At 42.9% G+C, this 19,170-nt stretch overlaps 2 protein-coding genes across 2 annotated transcripts; both read right to left on the reverse strand.

The window, feature by feature from the left end:
- Positions 1-889: 889 nt before the first annotated feature.
- On the reverse strand, positions 890-10,606 carry pdrg1 (p53 and DNA-damage regulated 1). Its single transcript, XM_037768430.1, has 5 exons — positions 10,433-10,606; positions 2,286-2,361; positions 2,011-2,085; positions 1,809-1,889; positions 890-1,399 (listed from the first exon to the last, which is right to left on the reverse strand). Exons 1-5 carry the CDS (start codon positions 10,583-10,585, stop codon positions 1,317-1,319), a joined length of 468 nt encoding a protein of 155 aa, XP_037624358.1. The 5' UTR covers positions 10,586-10,606; the 3' UTR covers positions 890-1,316.
- A 1,631-nt stretch (positions 10,607-12,237) lies between these two features.
- Positions 12,238-16,015, reverse strand: LOC119487425. Its single transcript, XM_037768301.1, has 4 exons — positions 15,681-16,015; positions 15,326-15,410; positions 14,077-14,144; positions 12,238-13,996 (listed from the first exon to the last, which is right to left on the reverse strand). Exons 1-4 carry the CDS (start codon positions 15,827-15,829, stop codon positions 12,631-12,633), a joined length of 1,668 nt encoding a protein of 555 aa, XP_037624229.1. The 5' UTR covers positions 15,830-16,015; the 3' UTR covers positions 12,238-12,630.
- Positions 16,016-19,170: the final 3,155 nt, after the last annotated feature.

The raw sequence follows: 19,170 nt of genomic DNA on the forward strand, positions 1-19,170 counted from the left end.
GTCATCATGTCAGAGGCCCTGTTCAGACCCGGTACTAACATGCATCCTCAGTGATCGGATCACAAGTGGACAACTCTCAGTACAGGTGTGAACACACATAAGACGCATTGAGGACGGATCTTTCAGACCACATTCAGAGGTGGTCTGGGCCTCATATGACCTCATTCTGTTAGCAGTGTGTAGTGAATGTGTCCTGGTCACATTAAGGACTGCTACTCATCTGATGTCCAGCTGGGATCACCACGCCCCTCAGGTGAATAAACGGCCTCTGTGCTCTACTGTATCCTGTCAGTACGACTGTGTTTTATTAAACTATATCTTGTGTATAGGTTACATATCTACAGACTATCAGACTGGGAAACAGGAAGTGCATTATTATCATTCTGTCGGAGATGTGTCGCTGTTTTTGTTCCGCTGCGTTGCGCGGAGCTGACACCCGACCGTCCAACCGCCTGTTCTCTCTCCTCCCCGGCTCTCTGGAGCGCTGTACCCGTGTGTGGAGACGCATTCTAATACCAGGTGTGGATAGACGTACTTAGAGCTGTCCACTTGTGATCCGATCACTGAGGACGCATGTTAATACCAGGTCTGATCAGGGTCCAGGTCTGATCAGGGTCCAGGTCTGAACAGGGTCCAGGTCTGAACAGGGTCCTCCTGTCCGGTCTCACAGAGCAATCAGCATTTATTTCTATGGATGGTTTAAAGCAGATGTTGTCACAGCGGGAGGGTGATCCTCCACAGGGGGGGGGGGGCTCCAGACTAAAATATGACATTAGTTATCAAAAGGAGATCACAGAGAAGCCTAAAGGTGTGTGGTTTAGTTAAAGAGATGCAGTCAGAGGACAGTAGTCTGAAGTTATGTCAAACAGAAATATGAGGATATCTTGGCTCAGTGTCTATGAGTTTAATAACATAATCATGATCCTACAGACTTCCTCCTCCAGCAGTGGAACCGGCTGTTCTCATGCACCGTTTGTAGATATACCTACAAAAAGTAATGCACTGTAATTCATATATATCCAATGAAATCCAATCATAAGTAATCCACATAAATGTGAACCAGGAAGTGTCTTAACTTTGCTTTTTGTCATTTTTAAAACCTAGAATACAAAGTTTGACAAGAATTTCAAAAATGTCCTAAAGGTAATAATCCAGGAGGCTGATGTGGCATCATGAGATCATCCAGAGGTCATCCAGAGGTTAGCACGGTACAGTAACATCTGCACAGCTGAGAGCTGCAGGTGAGGCTATTGTCCGTATGTCCTCAGATATATCCAGCGGTTTGCAGATGTGATGTCATCTCTATCTTAGTGATGTCATCTCTTCAAAAGGCCGTTGATAGCTTTGATTTCATCGGTGGACAGAGGAGAGAGGTTGTAGCCTCTCAGCTCCGGTTTCCCTGCAAACAAACAAACAAAGAGACTCCAGAGTGAGTTCAGACATCATCACAAGTGTTTTCTACTTGTTTTTCCTCTCAAGGTTTCACAGGCCCAAAGACTAACAGTCCAAGTGTTTCCTAGATTCCTTTCCTTGCCTCCTCTCCTCGTGTCTTAGTCTTGCCCGCGAGAGGAGGAGGAGGCAAGGAAGAGATGTGAGGAGAGAGGAGTCGAGGCAACAGGCATCTATCAGAATGAGACATCCTTTCCTCGGAGCCGTCATTTTAAAGCGACGTTAATTAAACATGACATGTGGCATATTGTGCCTCGCAGAACACCGGACTGTTTTAATGTGTTTTAAAGAATTAGTTTGGATTCACCAAAAACACATAATAACACAAACAAGCTGGACAGCTGGAGCGCTCTTCATACCTTGCATCTCATTAAGACGATTGACTTTTGCTTTCAGTCCATTGCGGAGTTCGTTTATCTCCTTGTCCAGCTGCTCCTGGTCTACAGGGGAGAAACAAAGAGGTCAGGATGATCTCGTAGGTAGCTTCAATATGTCAACAACAAATCTATTTATTTATATAAATACAATCAATTCAGATTTTATTAACTGGATTGTTTTTACCTTTCTGAATCATCTCTCTCGTCTTCAATTTGGGAAATTTGATGAACATGTTTCCGAAGCAAACCTTCACTTTGTCTGCAAAGGACAGCAGCGTTTAGTCAACAACCAGGATTACAACCGTACACTCCTGATCTCCACCGTGAGACCACCAGGATGACTGTTCTCATAACCTAAACCAATGTGTCCATGAGCAAAGATGTGCATGAATGAACGCACTGAAACGTCCACATCAACGAAGCCTTTTCTCTTCTCTGACAACATGAAGGGTCTCTCACCTGAATCTGACATTTCATTCTTCAGAGCGTTCAACGCCTCTCTGTTCCTGTTCCTCTTTGAGTCCAGGTCCACGATCTGAAACATCCACAGAGGACATTACAACATTACAACATTACAACATACACACAGAGACACAGAGAACATTAGTCCTCCACCACACAGAGACACAGAGAACATTAGTCCTCCACATGTAGAGACACAGAGAACATTAGTCCTCCACATGTACAGAGACACAGAGAACATTAGTCCTCCACATGTAGAGACACAGAGAACATTAGTCCTCCACATGTACAGAGACACAGAGAACATTAGTCCTCCACATGTACAGAGACACAGAGAACATTAGTCCTCCACATGTACAGAGACACAGAGAACATTAGTCCTCCACATGTACAGAGACACAGAGAACATTAGTCCTCCACATGTAGAGAGACACAGAGAACATTAGTCCTCCACATGTAGAGAGACACAGAGAACATTAGTCCTCCACATGTACAGAGACACAGAGAACATTAGTCCTCCACATGTACAGAGACACAGAGAACATTAGTCCTCCACATGTACAGAGACACAGAGAACATTAGTCCTCCACATGTACAGAGACACAGAGAACATTAGTCCTCCACATGTAGAGAGACACAGAGAACATTAGTCCTCCAACACACAGAGACACAGAGAACATTAGTCCTCCACATGTACAGAGACACAGAGAACATTAGTCCTCCACATGTACAGAGACACAGAGAACATTAGTCCTCCACCACACAGAGACACAGAGAACATTAGTCCTCCACATGTACAGAGACACAGAGAACATTAGTCCTCCACATGTACAGAGACACAGAGAACATTAGACACAGAGAACATTAGTCCTCCAGAGACACAGAGACACAGAGAACATTAGACACAGAGAACATTAGTCCTTCACTCACATAGAGACACAGAGAACATTAGTCCTCCACATGTAGAGACACAGAGACACAGAGAACATTAGTCCTCCACATGTAGAGACACAGAGAACATTAGTCCTCCACATGTACAGAGACACAGAGAACATTAGTCCTCCACATGTACAGAGACACAGAGAACATTAGTCCTCCACATGTACAGAGACACAGAGAACATTAGACACAGAGAACATTAGTCCTTCACTCACATAGAGACACAGAGAACATTAGTCCTCCACATGTAGAGACACAGAGACACAGAGAACATTAGTCCTCCACATGTAGAGACACAGAGAACATTAGTCCTCCACATGTACAGAGACACAGAGAACATTAGTCCTCCACCACACAGAGACACAGAGAACATTAGTCCTCCACATGTACAGAGACACAGAGAACATTAGTCCTCCACATGTAGAGAGACACAGAGAACATTAGTCCTCCACCACACAGAGACACAGAGAACATTAGTCCTCCACATGTACAGAGACACAGAGAACATTAGTCCTCCACATGTACAGAGACACAGAGAACATTAGTCCTCCACCACACAGAGACACAGAGAACATTAGTCCTCCACATGTACAGAGACACAGAGAACATTAGTCCTCCACCACACAGAGACACAGAGAACATTAGTCCTCCACATGTACAGAGACACAGAGAACATTAGTCCTCCACATGTACAGAGACACAGAGAACATTAGACACAGAGAACATTAGTCCTCCAGAGACACAGAGACACAGAGAACATTAGTCCTCCACATGTAGAGAGACACAGAGAACATTAGTCCTCCACCACACAGAGGACACAGAGAACATTAGTCCTCCACATGTACAGAGACACAGAGAACATTAGTCCTCCACCACACAGAGACACAGAGAACATTAGTCCTCCACATGTACAGAGACACAGAGAACATTAGTCCTCCACATGTACAGAGACACAGAGAACATTAGACACAGAGAACATTAGTCCTCCAGAGACACAGAGACACAGAGAACATTAGACACAGAGAACATTAGTCCTTCACTCACATAGAGACACAGAGAACATTAGTCCTCCACATGTAGAGACACAGAGACACAGAGAACATTAGTCCTCCACATGTAGAGACACAGAGAACATTAGTCCTCCACATGTACAGAGACACAGAGAACATTAGTCCTCCACATGTACAGAGACACAGAGAACATTAGTCCTCCACATGTACAGAGACACAGAGAACATTAGTCCTCCACATGTAGAGAGACACAGAGAACATTAGTCCTCCACCACACAGAGACACAGAGAACATTAGTCCTCCACATGTACAGAGACACAGAGAACATTAGTCCTCCACATGTACAGAGACACAGAGAACATTAGTCCTCCACCACACAGAGACACAGAGAACATTAGTCCTCCACATGTACAGAGACACAGAGAACATTAGTCCTCCACCACACAGAGACACAGAGAACATTAGTCCTCCACATGTACAGAGACACAGAGAACATTAGTCCTCCACATGTACAGAGACACAGAGAACATTAGACACAGAGAACATTAGTCCTCCAGAGACACAGAGACACAGAGAACATTAGTCCTCCACATGTAGAGAGACACAGAGAACATTAGTCCTCCACCACACAGAGACACAGAGAACATTAGTCCTCCACATGTACAGAGACACAGAGAACATTAGTCCTCCACCACACAGAGACACAGAGAACATTAGTCCTCCACATGTACAGAGACACAGAGAACATTAGTCCTCCACATGTACAGAGACACAGAGAACATTAGACACAGAGAACATTAGTCCTCCAGAGACACAGAGACACAGAGAACATTAGACACAGAGAACATTAGTCCTTCACTCACATAGAGACACAGAGAACATTAGTCCTCCACATGTAGAGACACAGAGACACAGAGAACATTTGTCCTCCACATGTAGAGACACAGAGAACATTAGTCCTCCACATGTACAGAGACACAGAGAACATTAGTCCTCCACATGTACAGAGACACAGAGAACATTAGTCCTCCACATGTACAGAGGACACAGAGAACATTAGTCCTCCACATGTAGAGAGACACAGAGAACATTAGTCCCTCCACCACACAGAGACACAGAGAACATTAGTCCTCCACATGTACAGAGACACAGAGAACATTAGTCCTCCACATGTACAGAGACACAGAGAACATTAGTCCTCCACCACACAGAGACACAGAGAACATTAGTCCTCCACATGTACAGAGACACAGAGAACATTAGTCCTCCACATGTACAGAGACACAGAGAACATTAGACACAGAGAACATTAGTCCTCCAGAGACACAGAGACACAGAGAACATTAGTCCTCCACATGTAGAGAGACACAGAGAACATTAGTCCTCCACCACACAGAGACACAGAGAACATTAGTCCTCCACATGTACAGAGACACAGAGAACATTAGTCCTCCACCACACAGAGACACAGAGAACATTAGTCCTCCACATGTACAGAGACACAGAGAACATTAGTCCTCCACCACACAGAGACACAGAGAACATTAGACACAGAGAACATTAGTCCTCCAGAGACACAGAGACACAGAGAACATTAGTCCTCCACATGTAGAGAGACACAGAGAACATTAGTCCTCCACCACACAGAGACACAGAGAACATTAGTCCTCCACATGTACAGAGACACAGAGAACATTAGTCCTCCACCACACAGAGACACAGAGAACATTAGTCCTCCACATGTACAGAGACACAGAGAACATTAGTCCTCCACATGTACAGAGACACAGAGAACATTAGTCCTCCAGAGACACAGAGACACAGAGAACATTAGTCCTCCACATGTAGAGAGACACAGAGAACATTAGTCCTCCACCACACAGAGACACAGAGAACATTAGTCCTCCACATGTACAGAGACACAGAGAACATTAGTCCTCCACATGTACAGAGACACAGAGAACATTAGTCCTCCACCACACAGAGACACAGAGAACATTAGTCCTCCACATGTACAGAGACACAGAGAACATTAGTCCTCCACATGTACAGAGACACAGAGAACATTAGACACAGAGAACATTAGTCCTCCAGAGACACAGAGACACAGAGAACATTAGTCCTCCACATGTAGAGAGACACAGAGAACATTAGTCCTCCACCACACAGAGACACAGAGAACATTAGTCCTCCACATGTACAGAGACACAGAGAACATTAGTCCTCCACCACACAGAGACACAGAGAACATTAGTCCTCCACATGTACAGAGACACAGAGAACATTAGTCCTCCACATGTACAGAGACACAGAGAACATTAGACACAGAGAACATTAGTCCTCCAGAGACACAGAGACACAGAGAACATTAGTCCTCCACATGTAGAGAGACACATGAGAACATTAGTCCTCCACCACACAGAGACACAGAGAACATTAGTCCTCCACATGTACAGAGACACAGAGAACATTAGTCCTCCACACACAGAGACACAGAGAACATTAGTCCTCCACATGTACAGAGACACAGAGAACATTAGTCCTCCACATGTACAGAGACACAGAGAACATTAGACCACAGAGAACATTAGTCCTCCAGAGACACAGGAGACACAGAGAACATTAGTCCTCCACATGTAGAGAGACACAGAGAACATTAGTCCTCCACCACACAGAGACACAGAGAACATTAGTCCTCCACATGTACAGAGACACAGAGAACATTAGTCCTCCACATGTACAGAGACACAGAGAACATTAGTCCTCCACATGTACAGAGACACAGAGAACATTAGACACAGAGAACATTAGTCCTCCAGAGACACAGAGACACAGAGAACATTAGTCCTCCACATGTAGAGAGACACAGAGAACATTAGTCCTCCACCACACAGAGACACAGAGAACATTAGTCCTCCACATGTACAGAGACACAGAGAACATTAGTCCTCCACATGTACAGAGACACAGAGAACATTAGTCCTCCACCACACAGAGACACAGAGAACATTAGTCCTCCACATGTACAGAGACACAGAGAACATTAGTCCTCCACATGTACAGAGACACAGAGAACATTAGTCCTCCACCACACAGAGACACAGAGAACATTAGTCCTCCACATGTACAGAGACACAGAGAACATTAGTCCTCCACATGTACAGAGACACAGAGAACATTAGACACAGAGAACATTAGTCCTCCAGAGACACAGAGACACAGAGAACATTAGACACAGAGAACATTAGTCCTTCACTCACATAGAGACACAGAGAACATTAGTCCTCCACATGTAGAGACACAGAGACACAGAGAACATTAGTCCTCCACATGTAGAGACACAGAGACACAGAGAACATTAGTCCTCCACATGTACAGAGACACAGAGAACATTAGTCCTCCACATGTAGAGACACAGAGACACAGAGAACATTAGACACAGAGAACATTAGTCCTTCACTCACACAGAGACACAGAGAACATTAGTCCTCCACATGTAGAGACACAGTAGCTGATGCTTCTTCATCATGGGATGTGAAAAAGTAAAAAGAAGCTAAAAGCAGTTTTCATTCCAGTCTGTGGAGACTTGGTTTGGGAACCGGAGGGTCGCCAGTTCAAGTAACCTGGACGGACCGAGTACGGACCGAGTTTGGACTGTGGACCGGTAGCTGGAGAGGTGCCAGTTCACCTCCTGGGCACTGCCGAGGTGCCCTTGAGCAAGACCTCCAAACTGCTCCTCAGGCTGTGTAAAGTAGCTGCCCACTGCTCCTCATCATCGCCGTGGGGACTTTGTCAGGTGGCATTAATTTAAATGTCTTTTTGTTGCATATCATTGCAATAAACTGAGTGATCATCAAAATACTAAGACATTCATGTACTGTAACATTACATTACAGTTCAATATTAAATATCACCTGAAACACCGTGTCAGCTGCGACGTTGGTGGACTTAATGCATTTTATTTAATGATATTTGTGTTCCTTCATTTAGTAATTGAGGTGGATAATTTATTAGAAACCGTTTCAATATAATGCAGTCCAATAAAGATTCATCTCCGGGTTACCAAAGACTACTATTACCAATCAATACTACTTTATAGCTCACATCAGGCTTTGAACAATGATTCATCTGTGGATTACAGGTCAGCTCTTGGACTTAACATCATATTTACCGTTACAGTACTGTATTACTTTGCATTGCTCAATGTTTTTTTCCTGGTCGGTGTATTTCGTTATTTTATGTCTGACCAATATCAACACAGAGCTTCACAGAGCTTCACAGAGCTACACAGAGCTACACAGAGCTTCACAGAGCTTCACAGAGCTACACAGAGCTACACAGAGCTTCACAGAGCTACACAGAGCTACACAGAGCTTCACAGAGCTTCACAGAGCTACACAGAGCTTCACAGAGCTTCACAGAGCTTCACAGAGCTACACAGAGCTACACAGAGCTTCACAGAGCTTCACAGAGCTTCACAGAGCTACACAGAGCTTCACAGAGCTTCACAGAGCTACACAGAGCTTCACAGAGCTACACAGAGCTACACAGAGCTACACAGAGCTTCACAGAGCTTCACAGAGCTTCCAAACCATGCTCTCAGGGCAGCTTATCTTCTTTTTAATACTTTATTTCAAAAGTTCAACACAATATATTTGCATGTTCAGATTTTTCATTACAATTCTGCAAAAAATATTTAACAGTGTATAAATAAATTATTAATTATACAACAAATTCAATGTAAGAATAATAAATGAATAAAACTAAATTTTAAATTTTTTTTTTTTAAAAAACATTCAGGGTCTGTTAAATAATTTGGAATAAATTTAAAATGTCTAAACAATTTAATAGTTTTAGTCAATTTAGAATTTTTTATTTTTAAGTAATCAAATATAGTTAAATATGTTTTAAAATTAAAAAAGGAGGGTATTATTTTAAGCCATATATCATTTTATGTAGATAATATTTTGCTGGGATAATAATCATAATTATGTAAATCTAATCAGCTGATAAACTGTGATTGTTGACATTAATACCTCAATATCTGTTAGTATGATATATTTCTTTTCTAAATGTTTTGAGAGATTCTTCTTGTATATTGGTAGAATTTAAATTCTTATTTTATTGTAACGTTTTTATCTATTCTTTTGTGATTATACTGTTTAACTTGCACCAACAGAACCAGAGCAGATCCCCAGTGTGTTCCTCTCACACCTGGGTATCAACACCTTTCTGATCTGATCTGATCTGATCTGATCTGGTTCTGATTCTGGTTCTGGTTCTGGTTCTGATCTGATTCTGATTCTGGTTCTGATTCTGGTTCTGATCTGGTTCTGGTTCTGATCTGATTCTGATTCTGGTTCTGGTTCTGGTTCTGATCTGATTCTGATTCTGGTTCTGATTCTGATTCTGATTCTGGTTCTGATCTGATTCTGATTCTGGTTCTGGTTCTGGTTCTGATCTGACTCTGATTCTGGTTCTGATCTGGTTCTGGTTCTGATTCTGGTTCTGATTCTGGTTCTGATTCTGATCTGGTTCTGGTTCTGATCTGATTCTGATTCTGATTCTGGTTCTGATCTGATTCTGATTCTGGTTCTGATTCTGGTTCTGATCTGATTCTGGTTCTGATTCTGGTTCTGATCTGATCTGATTCTGGTTCTGATTCTGATCTGGTTCTGGTTCTGATCTGGTTCTGGTTCTGATCTGATTCTGATTCTGGTTCTGATTCTGGTTCTGATCTGATCTGATTCTGATCTGATTCTGATTCTGGTTCTGATTCTGGTTCTGATCTGATTCTGGTTCTGATTCTGGTTCTGGTTCTGATCTGATCTGATTCTGGTTCTGGTTCTGATTCTGATTCTGGTTCTGATCTGGTTCTGATTCTGATCTGGTTCTGGTTCTGGTTCTGATCTGATTCTGGTTCTGGTTCTGATTCTGTGAATGAAACCAACAAGTTGCATGAAAACAATCTAGAAACATGATCAATAGTTTCCTCTGCAGAAAGTGATTCTATTTATAACAGTTAGGATGAACTTTAGCAGAGTATGATCTATTGATCCTCTCTGCTATCGATCAGCTGATCTATTGATCCTCTCTGCTATCGATCAGCTGATCTATTGATCCTCTCTGCTATCGATCAGCTGATCTATTGATCCTAACCTCACTGTAGTTGTAGAGTCAGTTGAAACTCTCTACCTGTTGTTTAGAGGTGAGGATCTCCTCAGCTGCCTCCTCGACTGCTGTCAGATCCTCCAGAACCCGCTGAGCTGCAGAGTCCATGCTGCCTGTGTCACTATAATAACACGTCCGACCTGAAACAAGGACAGGAAGCAGGAAGGACCGCTTCATGATGGGTCCTCCTCCTCCTCCTCTTCTTCTTCTTTGGTGTTTATTGGCGGTTGGTAAACCAGCTTATAGGAGCATTACCGCCACCTGCTGGTCTGCTGGAGTGTGGAGCAGGAGATTGGCAGGAAAATAAATAAATAAATAAATTAAATTAAATTATTTTTTTTTTAAAACAATAAAATAAAAATTAATAATAATAATAATAATAATTATTATTATTATTATTATTATTATTATTATTATTATTATTAATAATAATAATAATAATAATAATAATAATAATAATAATAATAATTAAATTCTCTCCATTATTCCTGTTGCCTTTAAGTAATTAATTAGAAGATTGTGTACTTTCTTAGATGTCTTTCCTAGCAGATTGTAATATTTCCATCATCTACTCCTGATAGACATTCCCTTCTTTCTTTGTCATATTTGTTGCACTCTATAAGAACATGCTTGACAGTTTCAGGTTTATTACAGTGCATGCATAGTCCAGTTGGGTGCTTGTCTATTCTCTGGAGTGTTTGGTTTAATCCTGTATGTCCTATTCTCAGACGGGTAATGACCATCTCTTCCCTTGAGCTCGTACATGTGTCTGGATACTGTACAGATCAGATGTCTCCCTGTGTCACTGAAGTCCCAGTATTCTTGCCAGGTTTTGTGCATGTAGTCCTTAATGATAGTTTTAACCTCTGCTTTACTTAACGGTATTTGTATGTCAATTAAGTGTCGTTTTAATGATTGTTTGGCCAATATATCTGCATTCTCATTTCCTTCCACCCCTATGTGTGCAGGAACCCAAAGGAAGGAGATATCCAATACAATACAATACAATGCAGTCTGAGAAGCACTTTGAAAATCTCATACAAAACATCCTGCATGCAGCCTCCATGGTGGCTGTGTCACTTTACAAATACGTCTGATCTGAAACAAGGACTGGAAGCAGAAAGGACCGCTTCATGATGGTTCCCCACTAACAGAGTCCCTAGATGTACTAGATGTGCAATACAGGACAATATTTACTTGCTCTGTATTTTTAGCATCTTAGTTTCTCTGACTTTAACATTTTGTGACTTACATTTACTCAATGTGTAATTTAAAGTGTATATAAAGCACTTTGATATTTCCATGGCTGCGTTATGGAGATGGATATTATTAGTCTATTACCTTTACTCCTCAGATTTCTCTTGCAAAAATAACCATGATATTACACAAAACTACTTTTTCCACGTAATACATTCTCATTACATGTTTTTGTGACTCAACCACCTGACAATATAGGCCTTGCTTGATCCAAGTGTTTATATCCTCCTGTTCTTCTCTCCTAAACTGCCATTAAAATCAAAGTGGAACGAGGTCCAGACTCTGAATTGACCACATTCGAGCCATTGCCTGTGTCTTTTTGGCTTCATGTTTGTGGTTGTTGTTTCTCTGTAAAATCTAAAACAGTAGTTCAGTTGTCTCGCAGAATGCAGCGGAGTTTCCTCCAGTATTTCCTCCCCAACCTTGACTGACCTTCACTGACCTTGACTGACCTTCCCTCCAGGTCGTTCTGCAGACAAACATCCCCTCTAGCACGATGCTGTCACCAAACACAACTTATCCACTTATGCCTTTGAAGAATGACACCTCAATCATAATTGTTTAAATCACTTTTATTATGCATTTATTTTGTTGACAAACCAAAACAGATCACTAGTAAAACTGGTGTGTGTATGTGTGTGTGTGCGTGTGCATGTGTTGAAAACTCCTTCATACAAATATATACATAATGAATTGTGCTGACGAAGGCTTACTGGGTTGATGTAAATCAACTAAATAGATAAATATCCACATGCTGCTCAAAGGATTTATGTAGGATTATTAGTATGTAAACATCCACTGTTGCATTAGCTTATCACAGCATCGGATTAAACATAATGATGCAACTGAGAACAAAAGACCCGAAGCATAACATCCACGAGTGAAAACAAATACTACACTTTCAGTCAGCCTGTTCAAATAAGGACTGAAAATATACATTCATAATCAAATATGAATTACAGTACTCAACTTGCTGTAACAAATTCCACCTGTTTGTGTCTGTTTGGTCTGTTTGGTCTGTTTGGTCTGTTTATTGGAGAGTTTTTGGACGCGGGTAAATTGTCCATTATTGCAGTGACAGCATCTGGTTTTATTTCTCGTTCCTTGAGCTCAGCTGCTCTCCTCCGCTCCGCTCCTCCTCTCCTACACTCAGAACCACTTCGTCTTTTCACCGACGCACCTTGTTGTCTTTCGACTCCACCTCGTCTCTGCTCTGAGCCGCTCCTCCTCCTGAACCCCCCCGTCCTGTAGTCCAACACGTCCCCCAACGCTCCCAGACGGTCCCTCCTGGCCCCGACGCTGGAGTCTCTGGCAGTGGGATGAGGCTTGGCGTTAGCACCTTCAACCGGGTTGCGGATGTTACCTGAGGCTTGCATTCTCCTCAGGTGGCTGTTGGTCCTCAGCGGGCTGCCGAACCTCTGAGCTCGGGATGCAGAACTCCTGTCTGAGGAATGCACCCGGCTCTCGCTGTAGCTCCTCTTGGGGAGCGACGAGGGCCCCCTGTGCTCCAGCGTGGGACTCAGTCTGGACTGACGGGTGGAGCGGCAGCACGACGTGGTACAGGTGGAGTAGCGGATACGGCAGAGAGTGCAGGCACAGCCGGAGAGCAGGGCAGAGTGACTGGCCAGAGAGGAGAGGAAGGTGAGGGAGAAGGCACGTTGACACTGGAGGATGCACTTTGGAGAGCTGAGGCGTGACGACGCAGCGGCAGGTGACCTGTGGCAACCGGAGTTCACATCTGACACTGCCGACTTCCCGCCCTCCTCCTGGAGAGTCTGAATCTGGCGCCACTCCAGCTGCAGCAGCCTGTCCAGGTACCTCTCCAAAGGGCCCACGGGCCTGGGCCGAGGGGCCCCCCGACCCTCCGTGTTGTAGAAGACTGCCAGCTGACTGAGGCTCCAGGAGTTGAAAGGTGGAGGTAGGAAGTCTGGGAAGTCAAAGCCAGCGCAGCCGTGTCCTCTGGGCCTGTGGCTGAGAGACGAGCCATCTTCGGCCTCGATGACCTCCGGCCTCAGCTGGAGCTGTGGAGGAACCCGAGCGGAGGGCGACACAGGAAGTCTCTCTGACTCAGACAAGTCCGTGTCGCTGTCGCCCTCTCCGTGGCCGCTCAGACTTCCTCCCTCTGGGTTCGGTGACGGCGTCTCCTGCAGATCAGGACTGGAGTCAGACAGACGGTGGCAGTGAAAGGCTGGTGTGTGTCTGCTGCCTCTGAAACCCGTGTGCTTGTGTTCCCTGTGGCTGCAGTGCTGAGCAGCCGACTGCACCTGAGGCTCCATCCTGTCCTCTGCAGGGGACAGAGGATGGGACTTGGACTCGGAGGTTCCCTGAGCACTAGACGGAGAAGTAAATGATATTATCTCAGCATCCAGGCAGCACACAGTGGCATGAAACTTGCATAGAAAGAATCTCACCGGTGTTGAGGAGTAACGTGTTTGGTCGAGGGGGTGTTGGGTTTCTGCTTTCGTCTTTGCTGCAGCTTCTGTGATTACGGAGAGACAACATTAATCCTGCACACATTTTCTACTCATCACTAACACATGTTCATGCTTTAAAGGTGCAATGTTTAAGATTGCTCCGGGAGACGGACCTTCGATTAGTGGTTAGCTGTAGAAACTCACATTAAGCCAGCCAGCGCAACGCCCTGCGCAGCGTGTCACGGCGCAGCGTGTCACGGCACAGCGTGTCACAGCCCAGCGTGTCACAGCGCAGCGTGTCACAGCGCGGGCTGGCGCTGGGCTTACGGCTGCAACAGAAAGGATCAGACCCCCGGTGCTGGAGGTTGCTCTGACTGAATTTGAGTTGCTATTAAAGAACATATATTGATAAGAAGTGAAAGTCAATTGTTCGTTCCATTGCGACATCAGCTTCCAGCAGCAGAGCTACGCTCCCGCCATTTTGGACTGAAAGCGACTACCAGACGGCAGTAAAACGTCCGCCTACAAAGTGGCGTACAAAAATAAAACAATTCTATTGTCGTATTCTGCTGAAATGGCTTGCGTTGAACAATAAAATATTATGAATATAATAAGAGTTTTCAGTCCAAAATGGCGGCAGCGGCTGTTGTCAAAAAGACACTAGAGTTTCGTCGACTGCTTCTATAATCTTTACAGCTAACAGCTAACCGCTAAGCGGGGCTGCAGTAGTCTCCTGGTGGCGGGGAAGACAAAACGAAAAGATTTTCATGTCTTTTACATTATAAAGCAGGTTTTAAGTGCTTTATAGTGCGTTTGAAAACAAGCCGTCAGGATTTCTGTCCATTTGTGATGTCACAAATCTACAATATTTAGACCATTACACGGTTTTAAACGTAAACATTCTAAATGTGTCCCAGTTTATTTCCTGTTGCAGTGGATGTAAATAACATCAGCTGACAGGAAGTAAACATGGACCCAAGCTGTTGCCTAGCAACGCAATTCCATTGCAATGCACTAAAACGGAGCGTTTCTGACAGACGGTGAATACAGGTATATCCAGACAGACAGGATGAGGAAAATAAAGTTGTTTTTTTAACATTACAGCATGTAAACATGTTCTAGTAGAAACACAAAATACAAGTATGAACCTGGAGATGAACTGATATGGGACCTTTAAAACATTAAAATGTAAAATAAAACCAGATAGTCTGATCGATTAACCGACTCAGCTCTGCTCCTCTCCTACCTTCTCATTATTATTCTCCTGACTTGGAGTCTCGTTCTGCGGCTGCGCAGGTTTCCTTTGTGACTGCCTCCTTCCCATTCTGTTGCTTTGATCAAAACAGAAACATGAAATATTAAACACAAACAATGACCCGAATAATAGGAACACACACACACATTGATATATAGACAGATCTGCGGTGATGTGCACAGCGCAGACATCACGGTTCTCTGACGGCTTAATAATAATCACAGATATGAAGGCTGAATACAGCAGTCTGGAGATCAGAGCAGAGCAGCAACCAGCTGCTGCAGAGACACCAGAACATCTGTCTCCTCCAGGTCATCACCATCATCACCATCATCATAAATCCTACCTGTCCACATTAGGCCTGTTGTTGTTGCTCCACGGAGGCTTCTTCTTCCAGACCCTGATGGAGTCCCGGTCCCTGATGGAGTCCCGGTCCCTGATGGAGACCCTCTCCGGCTGCTGTTGCGCGTCTCGCTCCTGCAGGATCGTGCCCATCCCCGCGCACGGTCCCCGCGCACAGCAGGCACCAATGGAAGATGTTCACGCGGAACCCGGAGGTGTGATCATCATGAGTGGGTTAGAGTGGGGGGGCGAGCAGAAATAAAGCTCCTGATGCTCAGAGAAACATGACGACGGGATGAACGATGCTCCTGCCGGCCAGCAGAGAGCAGCAGAGAGCAATACAAACATTACTACTACTACAACTACTACTAATGATGATGATGATAATAATAAAAAGAATTATACAAATTGTCAATATTTGTGTTTTAAATATGGAATGCACCCAGTGATATGTGTAATTTAATTGTAATGTGATTATATTTTGTATTAATAATCTGAATCTGTAAAGTAACTAAAGTTGTCAGATCAATGTAGTGGAGTAAAAAGTCTAATATTTCCCTCTGAGATGTAGTGGAGTAGAAAGTAGAAAGTATTAGAACATGGAAATACTCAAGTAAAGTACAAGTACCTCAACATGTATTTAAGTACTTAGTTACATTCCCCCACTGAGTACATTTTATACTGTTGTGTTTTTCAAAGCATTATTTACTGCTTCTGTTGGAATAAAATAATTGTTAATTATTTAACTGCAAAGTAGTAATGTGTTTTTGAAACCTTTACTTTTTTTGCATTAAATCACACCGGGATGTTTGCTGAAACTGACTGGATGTGGCACCACAGCCCTACCTAGAAGTACTTCCACCAGCCACCACTGGTGAACACATATTGTACACTTAGACCAAACGAATGGAGTTGAGGGAGACTTTTAACTAATATTTAGACCCATCACCATGAAACATCCTCAGTTGATTATTTAAAGGTTCCATATCAGCTCATTTTCAGGTTCATGTTTGTATTTTGTGTTTCTACTAGAACATGTTTACCTGCTGTAATGTTCAAAAAACACATTATTTTCCCTCGTACTGTCTGTCTGAATATATACCTGTATTTAACCTCTGTCTGAAAAGCCCCGCTTTAGTGCATTGCAATGGAATTGCGTTGCTAGGCAACAGCTTGGGTCCATGTTTACTTCCTGTCAGCTGATGTTATTCACATCCACTGCAACAGGAAATAAACTGGGACACATTTAGAATGTTTACGTTTAAAACCGTGTAATGGTCTAAATATTGTATATTTGTGACATCACAAATGGACAAAAATCCTGACGGCTTTTTTCAAACGCACAATTTCTGAATACGAGCTGTGTGTGTTTCTCTGTATATTGAGCGTTGTGATAGTTTAACAGTATTTACATATAGCACTTAAACCTGCTTTATAATATAAAAGACATGAAAATCTCACTTTTTACAATATGGGACCTTTAAATATAAGCCAGTTATTTTCTAAAATGTTTTGTTTAAATATGCAAATGAGGCATTATGTCATTAAATATGTGCTAATTTTCATACATTTCCAGAACAGAAATGTGAACATTGGATAAAACCAGGTTCAAAATTCTTGTTTCATTTTGTTGACGTCTTACAGTCAAAGGTTTTCTACAGAGGAGATTATGGATATCTGTTTTTATCATAATGAAAAATACTAAATACTAAATAAAAAATATATTTTCTCCATGTTTTTAGTAATAAAATGTTGTATAAATCAGGCTGTGAATGATATATGAACAAACCCCTCTGTAGAAAAAGCAACATTTTAGTAACAAGCCCGGCTAAAATATTCAGTTTATGTAGTTTTTAACAGTCGGCAGGAATAAAGAGACTCAGCAGGAATAAAGAGACTCAGCAGGAATAAAGAGAGACTCAGCAGGAATAAAGAGAGACTCAGCAGGAATAAAGAGAGACTCAGCAGGAATAAAGAGAGACTCAGCAGGAATAAAGAGAGACTCAGCAGGAATAAAGAGAGACTCAGCAGGAATAAAGAGAGACTCAGCAGGAATAAAGAGAGACTCAGCAGGAATAAAGAGAGACTCAACAGGAATAAAGAGAGACTCAGCAGGAATAAAGAGACTCAGCAGGAATAAAGAGAAACTCAACAGGAATAAAGAGAGACTCAGCAGGAATAAAGAGAGACTCAGCAGGAATAAAGAGAGACTCAACAGGAATAAAGAGAGACTCAACAGGAATAAAGAGAGATTCAGCAGGAATAAAGAGAGACTCAGCAGGAATAAAGAGAGACTCAACAGGAATAAAGAGAGACTCAGCAGGAATAAAGAGAGACTCAGCAGGAATAAAGAGAGACTCAACAGGAATAAAGAGAGACTCAACAGGAATAAAGAGAGACTCAACAGGAATAAAGAGAGACTCAGCAGGAATAAAGAGACTCAACAGGAATAAAGAGAGACTCAGCAGGAATAAAGAGAGACTCAACAGGAATAAAGAGAGACTCAGCAGGAATAAAGAGAGACTCAACAGGAATAAAGAGAGACTCAGCAGGAATAAAGAGAGACTCAGCAGGAATAAAGAGAGACTCAACAGGAATAAAGAGAGACTCAGCAGGAATAAAGAGAGACTCAGCAGGAATAAAGAGAGACTCAACAGGAATAAAGAGAGACTCAGCAGGAATAAAGAGACTCAACAGGAATAAAGAGAGACTCAACAGGAATAAAGAGAGACTCAGCAGGAATAAAGAGAGACTCAACAGGAATAAAGAGACTCAGCAGGAATAAAGAGACTCAGCAGGAATAAAGAGACTCAACAGGAATAAAGAGAGACTCAGCAGGAATAAAGAGACTCAGCAGGAATAAAGAGAGACTCAGCAGGAATAAAGAGAGACTCAGCAGGAATAAAGAGACTCAACAGGAATAAAGAGAGACTCAGCAGGAATAAAGAGAGACTCAGCAGGAATAAAGAGACTCAGCAGGAATAAAGAGAGACTCAGCAGGAATAAAGAGAGACTCAGCAGGAATAAAGAGACTCAGCAGGAATAAAGAGAGACTCAGCAGGAATAAAGAGAGACTCAGCAGGAATAAAGAGACTCAGCAGGAATAAAGAGAGACTCAGCAGGAATAAAGAGAGACTCAGCAGGAATAAAGAGAGACTCAGCAGGAATAAAGAGAGACTCAGCAGGAATAAAGAGAGACTCAACAGGAATAAAGAGAGACTCAGCAGGAATAAAGAGAGACTCAGCAGGAATAAAGAGAGACTCAACAGGAATAAAGAGAGACTCAGCAGGAATAAAGAGACTCAGCAGGAATAAAGAGAGACTCAACAGGAATAAAGAGAGACTCAACAGGAATAAAGAGAGACTCAGCAGGAATAAAGAGAGACTCAGCAGGAATAAAGAGAGACTCAACAGGAATAAAGAGAGACTCAGCAGGAATAAAGAGACTCAGCAGGAATAAAGAGAGACTCAGCAGGAATAAAGAGAGACTCAAC

Source organism: Sebastes umbrosus, chromosome 1 (genome assembly GCF_015220745.1).
Source record: "Sebastes umbrosus isolate fSebUmb1 chromosome 1, fSebUmb1.pri, whole genome shotgun sequence".
Lineage (NCBI taxonomy): Eukaryota > Metazoa > Chordata > Actinopteri > Perciformes > Sebastidae > Sebastes > Sebastes umbrosus.